Source organism: Haemaphysalis longicornis, unplaced genomic scaffold, assembly GCF_048455015.1.
Source record: "Haemaphysalis longicornis isolate Haplotype H1 unplaced genomic scaffold, Haemaphysalis longicornis Haplotype H1 scaffold_3, whole genome shotgun sequence".
NCBI lineage: Eukaryota > Metazoa > Arthropoda > Arachnida > Ixodida > Ixodidae > Haemaphysalis > Haemaphysalis longicornis.
This window is the reverse complement of record NW_027526335.1, coordinates 73,283,081-73,297,275: the sequence shown is the minus strand read 5'-3', so window position 1 is coordinate 73,297,275 and position 14,195 is coordinate 73,283,081. Positions and strand designations below refer to the sequence as shown.

The window sequence follows — 14,195 nt, the reverse complement described above, 5'->3', positions numbered from 1 at the left end:
GCACCTTACCCATGCACAAAATGATTCGCAGTGCAGTAGAACTACTGGACTTCCCCTTTGCCTTAACCTTTCAAGTACTTTGCGTTTACTCCTGAGGAATACCTTTTGGTGTTAAAATTAACTCCCTCCCCCCTGCCCGAGTAGTGTAAAATAGTACACCCTGAGCGTGGAAGTAATTAATACCCTCCTGCAAAACTACTCCCCTTGTAAGGCATTACTCCATTTTCCAGTGTAAGCGGCGACTCCCAGTTGACTCCCTCTCTTGTGCCCTGCCCAGGTGTTTGAGCGGCTCAAACAGGAGCAGCCGGGTGCCCTGGACAAGGTGAAAGCAGTGGCCGGGGACCTGACCCAGCCCAACCTGGGGCTCAATGCGACTGACCAGGCCACATTAGTCGCGAAAGTCTCGGTCGTCTTCCACTCAGCTGCCACGGTCAAGTTTGATGAGCCCCTCAAGTGAGTCTGCCACAACTGTCTCAGCTGCACCTCTGAAACTCTAAGGGAGACCGTGTGCAGGCGGGTTTGCATAGTTACGGGAGCAGGAGGAAATTGAACTGAGCTGCGATAGCTTAGGCACCAATTACGCATATCAGTGGTGTTTCCAACTGAGGACCGCAGCTGGCAGCTTGGTATTCCTTTTGCGAGTGTAGGAATGTCTGATAAAGGTAGTACATAAGCACACACACAGCAGCACATAATGTGTATAGTTGAACACCTTTATAAGAAACATGCACCGGGGAGCAGTTTCTGCCTCTTATATGAGAGGTCTCTTATAAGCAGGGTACTAAGTTTTCACTTACTGGTCAACCCGTAAGTTAATGTGTGCACTGTATGACTAAAATAAGCATAAAATAACGCTACAGCATGTTGCACAAGTTTATTCTAGTTTGTTTTGCCCCATAATTTGTGAAATAGTTCTGAATAAATAAAATAAATAAGTATACTTCATGACTGTATTTACTCCGTTTTTTACTGCAGGTTCTACAAGCTTTTTCTTCTTTCACTGTTTGCGGAAGAGGAATCGTAGATGTTGAGTTCACAAGCATGATGAATAGCCAGAGCGCATAGCTTCTTCCACTGTGTCCTCTGGCTATTCACCAGGCTTGCAGGACTCAACATCTGCGATGCTTCTTGATTTGGAGGTATGCAAATGGGAGAGCGCACTGTGCACTCGCAGTATTCTTGGCTTGCGCAGAAGCACACGCGCACGGTCGAGCTCATACGCATGGCGGAAACCTTTAACCACTTCTGTGCATTGCATTTCCTTTGGCGGGGCTTTTCGTCGGCATTTAATAGCTGACTGAACCACTGTGTGTTTGCTGAAGTTATAATAAATACTGTATTTATTCGAATCTAGGCCGGCCCCGATTCTAAGCCGACCCCCGAAAGTCCGAAGCCACGAAAAAAAAAAAAAAAAAAACTTACCTCGAATGTAGGCCGAACAAAAAGGCGACGTAAGCGTTCACAAAAAGAAAACACGTTTATTGAACATGAAGATGCGGTGCTGGAAAATCAGTTTCTCTTCAAAATCACCGGGCAACTTCTGGGCGATTGAGGTTAGACGACGGAGGCAAAGCCGAAGCGCTTCATGAATTTCTGTAGCCAGCCCCGACTGGCTTTGAAGTGTGCCCGCGATAAGCCTCGTTCCCTTGAAAGCTCCCTTGCTTTTGCCTGGAGCACTTCCGTCGTTACTGGAAGGGCAGCTGCTCGCTGCGTCCGAACGAAGTCAGCCAATGCCATCTCCATTTCGTGTTGACGGCCTTCTTGTGGTTCGGTGAATGCCATCCTCGTTGCGGCGCACGCAAATATCCTCTCCCATTGTGTCCTCAAACGGTGGACATTTTTTTTTTTTTCATCCACGCCGAAGTCCCGCCTGGCTTGAACGTTCGACGACAACTCCGTGGCTAAAACAACTTTTCTTTTAAAAGCGGCAATATAATGGCACCGCTTGTTTGGTGCCATTGCGCTGTCAAAAACAACGTTACTAGAGTAATGTTGGTCAAAACCAAACGCCACACCGCACGCAGGCCACTATCCGCACAGTTCAAAATGGCGGCATCGCTATGGCCTATGGCTATGGCCCCTTAAAGGGACACTGAAGTGAATTTGTCAAGCTCCCGTTTTTGCTTGCACTGTGTAGACTGGCTCAAATTAACACACTATTCATCGTTTATCCGGTTGACAAATCGGTAATTATTTTACAAAGCGCGAAAGAAGAAAAACTACCATGCGTGGTTTGCGGTGGCCGCACCAACTAAAGGCTGTGACGTCAGGAGGGGGGGGGGCACCGTGATTGGACGATGCCCAAGGTTAGCAATCAAACAAGTTTCGGTTTCGGTTTCGGTTCTGTAAAACAACATGCTTGACATCCGATGGCGTTGTTGGATGGCCATTCTCGATATCTCAGTAATCGCCGTACCGCGCTTCTGCCATGTTGTCGGCTGTCAAATGTCTAAGATAAACCTCCCAGGGCGGCTTGGAATCGTAGAAATCACTAGACGAGGCCTACGCAGTGGATGAACGCCCTCCGCGTCACCGCAGACTCTCAAATGCCATGCGCTTTTCCCGCATATTCGGAGCTTGCCTCACTCATGTCTGTTCGTAAAAAGCTAGTTCGCACCAGGCCAAGGGTGTGCTGATTGAGGCCTGGGCCCACTGCCCGCAAGCAGTCGGAGCCTGTGGCAACAGCACGCCAACGAGAACTCGCTAGCGCGTCATTGCCAGTATGCGCGCGTTCTGCGATCTCACTCGTGGAGCAGTGAACATTACGGCCCAAAAAGGGTGAACTCAGTCCAGAAAACATCGGCTGCATACAAAAAAATCAACTTAAAAAAAAAAAAAAATGTACTCTTGGGGATTCGAACGTGCGACTTAAAAACAGTAATCCCAGCGCCTCAAACCACTAGGCCACGAGCCAGCACTCACCGGTCTGGATATATAAGGTCTATAATGTATAATCAGTTTACACTTTTATTTATTTTAAGCATTTCAAGTACTTTATGTGACTATTTGTTGTATAGCGCTCCTGCAGTAAGCGTCCCCCAAACTTTCACAATATCTCACGTCTAGCAATTGCGTTTCTTTGACGGAAAAGCGTTCGCAGATGTGCGGTCGTGCTGCTGACCGCTGTGCTTGTTTACCCAGCGCAAAAAATGCTTCCTGCTCCCTAGTTTTGCGCTGTACGGTAAAAGTTTCAGTTGATTTTATTTTCATAGTACCTATATTGACTTCGCTGACTCTTCTCCCGCCTTCAATTGGCCTTAGAGTTTCCTACTAGCTTAAAGTCAGCGAAGCGTCGCATGTGCACTTGTGCAGCGCTTGTGTGGAGCGACCCGGACACTGAGTTTGACACATTGTACAAACTAACAAAGTAAAGAAAGGCACATTCTTTCATTCACAAAGGTGTTGTGGCTTAGTTTAAATTGAGCGAGCGAATAGCGACGACCCGTCGGCGGCCGGCGGACGAAACGCTGGGCCGACTGACTCGATCGGTAGGTCGGCTGGTCGGCGAACCGTCCAGTAGCGCAGCCATTTTCCAGCTCATCTCCTGCTGACGTCACACGAAAACGCCACAGAAAATGGGCGAGCATAAAGAGAGGAGGACAGCATTTTCGAATTGATTTTTCTACTAAATAAATTCGCGTAAACGCGGCCAGAGTGGTCGAAACAAGGACTACGGACTCCGAACTACAATTTGCGCTAGTAATCCCGCAATGTTTACAAATCACTTCAGTGTCCCTTTAAGTGGCTACTGGCTCGTCTAGTAATGGCTACAATACTTTCTTTTCTGGGTGGCGCTAGCTGCGCGCCACTTCCCTCAATTTCACTTGGAAATTGGCGCGTGTTTCAAAATCCTCGAATCCAAGCCGACCCTGGAGTTTGATATATCAGTATTTCAAAAAAAAACTATCGGCTTAGATTCGAATAAATACGGTAGTGACTGCAGGTGTCTGTCGTTCCCTTTGATTCCACAACGGACGCAACTGCAGTTAGTAACTGGTGGCACCACTAAAGTTAAAATGTCTGTCACAGGCGAGCTTGTTGGCCAAAATTCAAGGATCACTCGTCCTTTATAACCAACTGTCTTCCACATCCGATGTCTGTTATAAAAGAGGTCAAATTAATGGGAAGGATAGGATGGCCATCCATTTGGGTGCATACTCTCTTTTATACCCGATTGTCTCTTACATCCATGCCTCTTATAATGAGGTTCAACTGTACTTCTTGTGGAACTAATACGAAGGTGCACAAAAAAAGAGCAACATTAGTTGATCCCTGTGCAAAAACTTTGTTAGCTGATCATTATTTTTTTTAAGGCATGAAGTATTTACATTTGCACAGTTTTTTTTTTTTCTCTGTCCTAGATCTGTTTCGAGTTGACATTGTTGGAAAAAATTTCATTTTATGATTTTTTTCCAGGCGGGCAGTTCAGCTCAATGTTCTGGGTACACGCCGAGTTGTGGAACTGTGTAAAAAAATGCCAAACCTTCGTGTAAGTTCTTGCTCACTTTATTGTCTCAGAATTTGCACCTGCGTTTCTGCTTTGGTCAAGTTCTAGTGCCAGTGGTTTCAACCTATGAAGTACTTTTGTTTTTAATTCCATTAATATGGTAGGAAAATTTACTATTGCTCGTTCTGCAATTCTGTGGTAACTGTGGGTGCAAGAATGTATTCAAAATTTCTAATACTGACCAAATGATTATTTTCAATGACTATTTTCAAATGATTATTTTCAATTCAATGACTTTATATTCAACACCTTTGAATGTTCTGTTTTGGCGGAATATTCTGTAGTATTGCAAGTATTTTAGCTTGCATCAGCTACTGAGCAGCTCTGAATACATGAATGAATATCACACTCAAAGTGTCACATAATGGATAACACGGTCATGCAAATACATGTTCAAATGTCTTTTTTTTTTCTGTTCACATTTATTGCAAGTGTAACTCTTGGAAATTCTGGTGTGTGTTTCAAATAAACGCAATAATATAGTAAAATAAGTACATAGTTGGTAGTGTATTTGGTATTTTAAGGTAGCTTTTTTTAATATTCGTATGCACTTCGATTTGTAAAGCTCGCTGCTCAAACACCACTAGTGACGATCCTTTAAATAGTACCGGCTGTGGATGCAGGTGTGTTACTTTACTATTCAGTATATCGTGACCAGCAGACGTCATCAAGAAAACTAGCAGCCGAAATGAAGCGATTTGACTAAAATCTATGTGTGGATGTCCTACTATCAGCTTCGAGTTGAAACAAAATACAGTAGAACCTCTTTGATACGTTTGACAAAAAAAGACGAGGGAGAAAGGTGCAATCCGGGAAAACGTACTATCCGGTAAGAAACGTACTGTGGGGAATTTTTAGGGTTCACAATGGAGAGTGTAGTAAGCAGAAAATCATATGAACCAAGAATGTAACAACTGGGTTCTACCGTAGGCGTTAACCATGTCAAGCATAGAAGACCTTGCTTTGATGAAGGAGTGTTTTCTTGCGCAAGTTACTGATCTAATAGTTTTTAGTCTAAATTCACTAATGACAATTGTATATCTCAAGGCAAAAGGTGTGGTAAATTGCATTGGTAACAGGGTGCGAAAGGCAGTAAGGAGCTGCAACTTAAGTGAAAAAAAGAGAGGCCTGGGCAAAAAGATGCAGTCGCTGTTTGAAAAAATGCGAATGCAGTAAAACCTCATTCACAAGAGACACTCAAGGGACTCGGGAAACGTGTCTCTTGTAACCAAGGTCTCTTGTATGCTGTGCTGCTAACATGGCAAACATAGGAAAACCAACCAAACCGTTTTCATTCAAATGTCTGTATAACCAAGTGTCTCTTGTGACAGTGTCTCTTGTAACAGGGTTTTAGTGTAGACTGATATTGGTGTGTACTTGTAAAACCACATGCCCCACCCTTAGCTAAGGCCACTTTAGAGCAAACGCAAGTAAAAGTGCTCATTTTACCTGTGCCGTGACGCACAGCACCTAACAAGTAATCTGGAGGGTTTTTTTTTTTTTTGTGACGTCGTACTCTTTTCCGTTAAAAAAAGATTTCCGAAAAGTTAGATATATTAAGATTTCTTCCATCTGATTCTCTGCTGAGTACAGTGTGGTGGGGGGACTATCTACAAAACTGTCAAATGCTTACAGAAAAAATCAACTGCACAAAATAACTGTCGAACGCAACGTGTGCATTGAGAAGCACGCGTACCTTAAGACGTTCTGTTTGAGTTTTCTGACCCCGTACACTCTAACGTTGGAATTTTTTGTCCTTTTTAGGCTCTTGTTCATGTATCAACAGCATACTGCAACTGTGATAAACCCGAAGTAGATGAGGTGGTATACCCTCCACCTGTAGATCCCAAGAAAATAATTGAAGCTGCTCAGTAAGTACCCCTGCCGACAGTTCTCATATCACTGCGATAAGCCAATGCGTCACGTGTGGGACGCAATCCTTTAGTCCTGTGCACTCATAGTATCCTGATAAGTTGAAAAAGCCATGCTCCCTCCACGGATGGCCATGCATTGCCAGCAGAGAGTAATTCTGTAACGCTTACAACTTCCCTGCGAACAAATTACGACGAGTATATGAAACTTGGTTTAATGGTAGAGTCATCTTAGTGGGTAATGGTCAGATAATTGGTTTGGGATAGTTTCTATAAAACGAGGGTTAATGCTGTTTTCTGTAAACATACTCCCTCTGTAGACAGCCATGAATCGAATACAGACGGTAATTTTGTTACGTTTACAACTTCACTGCAAACCAACTAATTAGGACAAGTGAATGAAACTTGGTGTAATGATCGAGTCGTTCCAGTCGCCAATTTATGCCGACATCACATAGAGAGCTACAGAGCATTCCCCAGAAAGTTGGAGTTGCCTCAAGATTCAAAATTCTTTGTCTATGCAACTCTTCCTGTGAATGCAGAAACTTTCAGAAACTAGCCATAGACGGCTTTGCTGTAAAAAGAAAAAGCTATACAGTCGAGCCCGCTTCGGGAAATTGATATTGGGAAATTGAGATCAGTTCAGTATCTGTTTTTCACTATCTGGACATAAAATCTATGTATACAAATGGTAACGGGAAATTAAGATTTGTTCGTTATAGCCACTATTTTGTTAAAACCGGGTTCGCTATAAGTGGCCTATACTGTCTCCCACAGGACTACAGTGCTTCACTCATAATCCATGCTTCGCTGCATCTGCTACATTTGCCCACAGGTGGATGGACGACAAGATGATGGACACCATGAGTGGGTTCCTCCTTGGGCAGCGGCCAAACACTTACACCCTCACCAAGGCTCTAGCGGAGTCGCTGGTGCTCGATGAGCGAGAAACGCTTCCAGTCGTCATAGTCCGGCCTTCCATTGTCACTGCCTCGTGGAGAGAGCCCTTCCCGGTAAGAGCAACACGCATGCGTGCAGATCTGCGCGTTTGGTTGAATAATCACGGGACATCGAATTTTCGCAGAGCCTAGGTTTTCGTCAAAATGGTTGGTTGCCATTGTTGGGTAGTGGTAGCCAAGCCAAGCCGTAGAGGCGCACATAGTGAGCTCAGAGGACGTCCTTTATTGGTACACTAGACGAAGCCTGACTGCCATCGTCTATGCCTGGGCGGAGACTCCAGTCATGTGAGTCGCCGGTTAAGTCAGGCTCCACGAAATGGATCAGTGCCAAATCGCACAGTGTGCTGTAAAATGGTAATTAGTAGCTAGGCAAATTGGTTAGCATCGCAGGAGCTGATGCTGCTGCGAGTGGTATAATTTGTATTCTTAGCACTTTGATCTAGTTAGGTTTTAGCTTGCTGTTGCACATTAGTGCGCCTTTAAAGGATACTAAAGTAAGTCGTAAATATAATCTGACTGCCTTTACAGATTAAAGTATGGAGTATACGTAGGCAGTGTTCTGAGTTTTCTTTTAACCAATTTTTATGCATGCGTTTTCTGTAAAAGTCTGCCTAAAAGTGCTGGTTCCCACAACGCCTCCCCCCTAGGGTATTTTTTTTTTCATCTATGACAGCACATTGGCAAATACTGGGAGCTAAATTGAGTGGATTGCTTGCATGTTTAGCCTGTACAATGTGTGCATGAGCAAACAAAAAAGTCTAGATTAACTATAAAATAAGTGAACATAAAGATACTGCATCGAACCATGCCTTGGGTTTGTTTATTTATGGTTTGTTTTTAGTAGTCGGCTGCACCTGGCTGTGTTATCTGTGTCCCAAGCAAAGCGCATGTTCCATTCTTCATTTTTATGCCGCCCGGGTTATCTCATTGGGATAAGGAGAGCGCTTCGCCCTAACGTCACTGGCTTGGAATAATCTTTTTTGATCTACAATGTGCTGGATGTAAATCGACAGTTCGAGAAACACTCGCGTTGAAAGATAAAAGCCTGCAGAGCAGATGCCGCGGTATTCGATTCGCCAAAACTCGCCCACGCACGTCACTTTGTTGACTGCTGCTTCGCCGCCTGTGCATTCTTTTAGTTGTTAGGGAAGCACAAGTTCGCTCCAATAAACGTGTTTTCCCTGAAGACAGCTGCGCCGTCTTTGGCTACGTGACAATATGGAAGGCTACGATAGCATGGAAACACATTGTAAATCCGTCATAGATGGAATGGCCACGAACGGGATGTATTTTTTTGTACTGCTTATTACAGATAAACTATAACTGAACATTGTCTAAATATACCTAGTCGAATGGTAGACTACATAGGTTGAAAGTCCTCAGTACAGCCCCAGATAGATTTCAACATGTTCACGTGATCTTATCATAACCTTGTGTACGATTTTTGTTTACAGGGCTGGGTAGACAACTATAATGGCTTCACCGGTATCATAGTGTCGGTGAGTTTTTATAACCCATTCTATCGTTTTCTTAGACGAACGTGCCATTATTTGCAATGCTACAGAAAAGTTCAGGTTGCATCACACATGTGATTTCAATGCAAGGGGAGTTTAGGTGGCGCGAAAGAGTGCTGCAGCGTGACAGGAAATGCCACCTCTTTATTCCTACATTCATTGCCTACTTTGTCAAGCAGGTGCTGGGGTATGATGTCAGCAATAGGTAATGAGAAATGGTGTCTATCAGTGCTGGTTAGGCAAGCTCACAGGGCACATGCTAAGCAAACCAAGGAGGAATGATGTAAGGGTCGATGCATAGCCAAAATTGTGAGATAGGCTAGTCTGGCAAGGCACCGAGGTGTGGGAATGGGCTGATAGGGTCTATTCCTAGAGAAGAATAGAGAGTAGTCACAGTTGAATAATATGGTGTGCGTGTCTTTAGTCGAGCACAAGCTGGCTAGAGTTAGGTCAGGTGTTACTAAGTACGAATGTTTCCCACGTACGACACGATTGTGCAGCAATTTTCTGCACATTTTTACTGGAAAACCTGCATTTTCTCTGAGCTGTCGTGGGCAATATCACAGTGTTTATATGCCTGCCGTTGTGCGCATGTGCTTTCAGTGTGGTCTGGGCTTGCTACAATCAGTGATTGTGGAGAAGGACTGCATTGCCGACGTCATTCCTGTGGACGTAGTGGCGAACATGCTCATCTCTGTTGCCTGGCACACTGCCACTACCAGGTATGCACCACGTTGTATTTTCTTCCCATGCTAACAGGAGAAAGGCTGGTGCTTTATGGACTCAGGCTTGCTATTGGCACAGATGAGCATTGGCACAGAAGCAAGAAAAATAGCAAAGTTGGATTTTTTTTTACTCTGGAAGCGGTATTGGGTTTGTCTCAGTGGAGACCTTCTGCCTGGTAGCATTAGTTTGGACATGTGACTTAGCTGCAGCAGCTGCATCTCTCCTTGCCTTGTTGTCCTTGGCTCTGACACAACTTACACCACTACAGATCTCTATATAACGCAAACGCTTGCAAGGCTCTCTGTTAGACTTTCTTCATGGTACCGACGAGAAAAGTAAGCAAGCAACGCAGTTACGAAGCAGATACTGTGTGCTCAATCGGCTGTCATTCAGATGTGGAAAAGTATGTACTCGTCCCCTGAGCATTTAGTACTGTGACAGTAAGGTGGCTTTAAATGTAATCGAAACAGAATAAAATGTTGAACGTGAAAACAAATGCCTGTCACGTGACAGTGTTGCTTGCACAGTCCACTCGTTGTCTGATAGAATTTTGTCTCCTGACATTTTTTTTACATTAGGGAGGCTTTGTGATCCATCTCTTGTCAGCAATCGATATAACTGTGCTAGTTGGTTTACATATGGGAATGAAGACAGGTTTAAGTGGAGACAAAAATGTAATTGTGAGTCAGCACTTGGACATTAGTGTGTGCAGGTCATGTAATGCGAAGGCAAGATAACCGTTGGTCATTAAGGGTAACCAAGTGGATCCCTAGAGAAAGCAAGCGTGGCAGGGGGCAGCAGAAAGTTAGATGGACAGATGAAATTGTAGCAGCATCCGCAGCAGCACTATCATCATGGGTAGGCTTTAAAAAAAGTTTGTTCTCCTTCCCGCTCCTGCAGCACCACAGCCTATCCATGACGATAGTGCTGCTGCGGATGCTGCTACAAGATCAAGAAGTTTGCGGGAATACATTGGTCGCAGTTAGCACAGGACCGGGATAATTGGAGATCTATGGGAGAGACCTTTGCCCTGCAGTGGGCGTAGACAGGCTGATGATGACTTGGGCATGTCTGGCTCCAACTCATCTTCCCTTGTGTCCGTCTTGTGCTGTTTGTCGAACTAATGCTCGTCTCATCAGTTGCATTGAGGGGGTAGAGCGCAGAAGCTCTGGCTGTAGAGGATACTATATTGACATATGTGCGAAGAGTTCGACTGCTTGCTAGCTGTTACCCACACGCATTACTCCTCCCTTGAAGCAGCTTGTTACTGTTTACCATGGTTACCGTTTCCAGCATGCATGACAGATTTACTGAAACATCAATGTTACTTTCAGCCAAAGTTCTTTCAAAGTGTTTCAACGCTTCGATTCTCTCCATTACGCTGTATGCTTCCTGCTTCCTGAAAGAATTCTAAATAAGAATAGCTGAATGATAGTAGTGCCGCCGCATCGCGCAGGAACAACAGTGCAATTTCCACCAGCAGTTATCTTCTCGGTGGTGCAGGAAATGCAAACAACTCGTTCTACGCCCAAATGTGCATTGAGTAAACCAACTAACTGAGTACAGATACTGTCAGGATGTTTAAATTGAGGATATAATCACTGACTGAAACAGTTTATCTGGCACAACAACATTGAGGACACATTTTGTTGGTTGCTCAGAACGGGTATGTTTGTTGTATTTTTTGACTTATTTCAAATTGGCCAGCATATCAGCCATTCGGAGTGTAGGTTAAAGCATAACGCTGTTTGGGTTACCAATTGGAGAAATTTCAAAAACTGGGCCGGTTGGTACTTGTTAGGGGAAAGAAAACAAGCGTATAAGCAAGGGGTGTGCGAATACTCGAATATTAGAATACAAATCGAATAGTGCATCCACGAATACTGCGATTAACGAATAGGAATATCTACAATTTGATTTTTGAAATATTCTAGTAGATGTTCCTAATGTGCCTGGCTCTGAAGAAGCAAGAGATGTCGGCGCACGCCAACCCACTGCTGCTGCACTGTCTAGTCATTTTTTCTCTACTCGGCAAGCTTGATCAAAATTGCCCTTTCGATAAGCGCACCTTGTAGAGGCCGCAAATTTTATCGTGCAGCACGGCGTAATTTGCATTGGCGTCGATGCATGCATTGATGAGATCACCGTCGAGTCTGGTTTCCGTTTTGAATTCCGTGACCGGATGTTTTCGTGTTGGTGCAGCTTCTGGTAAATCAACCAGGTGTACCGTCTTGTTTTTGACAGCGCCTCCGTTAATATAAAAACAAAAAAGGTGGTGTTTTCGCATTTAGTTTGTGTTTGCTGATTGCATTTTTTTTTGTTTATGCTGTAGACCCCAGGGGACGAATTGGTGCGATAGTTTTGCTACCTTTATTAACCCTTTGTTGAACCCTTTGTTGAAGTCATCCCTCTGTCACTTATCCTTGATGTTTGCCATAGGCCTCGAAACGAGTGTCTCATCGTGTTTTCTGATCGTGGGACTGTAGCGAGCTGCCCTTATATGACGTAGCACAGGCTTGTGTACAGCCACTGTAGTGTGAGCCTTCTTTCCAAAACAAATTGTTCACGCTCGCCGTGTGCCTCCGAAGTGCCTCATTATGGCCCATGATTGTGGTCCTGCCGTGTTCCCGCATCATATTGTTCATGCTCGCAAATTTCTTGCTTCGGAGTTACAAGGTGCTGTCTAGTTGTTGCCTATGATTGCAGTACAGCAACTCGAGCGCAAGTCGTGTTTCAGTGCGTATCATGCCAGCTCTGGATTTCTGAAGTGCCTCATAGTGGTTCAGAAACTGGACTGCTGCAAATGAGGGTTGAAAAGTGTGTTTTAAAATCTCGTAAAAAAAAAATGTCATCACTCTGGAACTTTTATTGAGTTACTCTATTTTAAGACACCTCATGCAGCGCTACGGAGCACTATTTGCAGAGTACCTTCAAAGGCCACTTTACGGTAAGACTGTACATAAATGCATTGCTGGGATGACGTTTTATAGTGGAAGTAGAGTTGGTCTTATACAAAAATGGGGAGGCCCTACGGCCTGTTATTATCGGCATTGTCTCACGTTGCGAAAGTGTCGCATACCAAGCATTTGAGATAATCAGATGGGCTCCCTCGTTGAAAATCACATACCAAGCGTTACAGATAATCAGGCGGGCTCCCTTGTTGAGTCCACGTAGAAGTGCTTTCAGGCGTTTCAAAGTGACGTTACTGCGTGCAGGCCAGAGCACGTGAGGGTGTACCACTGCACCAGTGGCACCTTGCAGCAGCAGACGTGGGCTGAGGTGACCACGACCACCCAGGAGCTCATTGTGCGGCACCCGCTGCCCCACGTGATGCGCTTCCCCAGGGTCTCCCTGACCAACAACCCGCTGTGGCACAATGTCAACCTCTTCTGCTTCCACTACCTGCCGGCCTGCGTCGGAGACCTGGCCCTGCAGCTCATAGGACGCAAGCCCAGGTGGGTGCTCAGGGGAAGCCTCTGGCCACGGTGGCAGGTCAGCGCGGTGAAGTTGCCACCACTTCTGTATTGTCGAATAGCACGTTAGTTTGTAGGGGCAGCGCACATCTACGAACAGTCCGAAGTTTACCGTCACTCAGGTTTCCGTGGTATTGCAGGAAAAAGAACATATACGTGGAAATTGAAGAAAGGATGTAGAGTCAATCCCGGATATATCGAACCCAGATACAGTGGAATCTCGATGATACGATTGTGGGGGATACGTATTTTGGGATGATATGAATTTCTGAGAAGTCCTGGCGAAATTGCATTGTTTGCAATGGGAAATATTTCTGCTGTTACGAATGGACCTGTGCGGCCCTGCGGATGATATGAACGAGCCGGCGAGGCGCCCAACTGCCGAGCGAGCAAGCGGCGGCGACGTATGGGCTCTCTTTCCCATCTTTGTCGCTCTTTCAGCAGGAACGGCCGGGCTGTTGTTTTCCACTCGCCAAAATGCGCCGGCATACCACAGGCACACTGACACTGCCGCAAAACCACCCGCACCCTGCACGCGGGGCGGCCAGCGGCGGTAACATGGTGCCGACTTCGCTCGCAAAGTGGCGCAGGGAGCTTGAGTGACTGCTTCTAACCACTCTATAAAATGCCCCTCAAGGCACACACGAAGTTGCTTGTGCAGCAGAGCAACTGATAATGTGGGTGAAAACGGTGCTATAAAACATAATCCGTGCCGCTAGTGAAAGCACCCATGAAATATTTGCCGGGGTGGTAAGCTTAAGCATCTCCAGCAGAGCCAGCCGGCTCTCTCGAGCGCTTCGAAACTGCGGCTATGACATGCACGCCTCCCCATTGGCGCGACGCGGGCGTGAATAAATCACATGCGCAACGCTGACACGCACGAATCGCAGGCAAAAACGCGCCATGCGGTTCACGCCTTGACTGTTGTGGCGTGTAGTGAGCTTGGGCACCGCGAGTGAGGAGACGAAAGTCCAGAAGTCCAGAAAAAAATGCTCGGCGACATGGTGGTTAAAAAAAAGCAGAAAACATCACGGATTTCTTCACGCAAAAGTAAGAAAAGAAATAACCGAGAACCTTTTTTTAGTGCTCAACTTTTTATTCTGTGTTCGTTCATACAAATTTTGGATGATACGAATATTTTTCGC

The 14,195-nt window shown here is 45.3% G+C and overlaps 1 protein-coding gene across 4 annotated transcripts in view; it reads left to right on the top strand.

The window, feature by feature from the left end:
* The window catches only part of LOC144174627 (fatty acyl-CoA reductase 1-like), a 109,513-nt gene that overhangs the window by 81,720 nt on the left and 13,598 nt on the right, over positions 1-14,195 (top strand). For all 4 annotated transcript variants that reach the window (XM_077703406.1, XM_077703407.1, XM_077703405.1 and 1 more), the window contains 7 exons: positions 278-453; positions 4,417-4,489; positions 6,272-6,378; positions 7,214-7,391; positions 8,792-8,836; positions 9,455-9,573; positions 12,793-13,032. In XM_077703406.1, the coding sequence (XP_077559532.1) occupies positions 278-453; positions 4,417-4,489; positions 6,272-6,378; positions 7,214-7,391; positions 8,792-8,836; positions 9,455-9,573; positions 12,793-13,032 (938 nt within the window). The remainder of the gene's footprint in view (positions 1-277; positions 454-4,416; positions 4,490-6,271; positions 6,379-7,213; positions 7,392-8,791; positions 8,837-9,454; positions 9,574-12,792; positions 13,033-14,195) is intronic.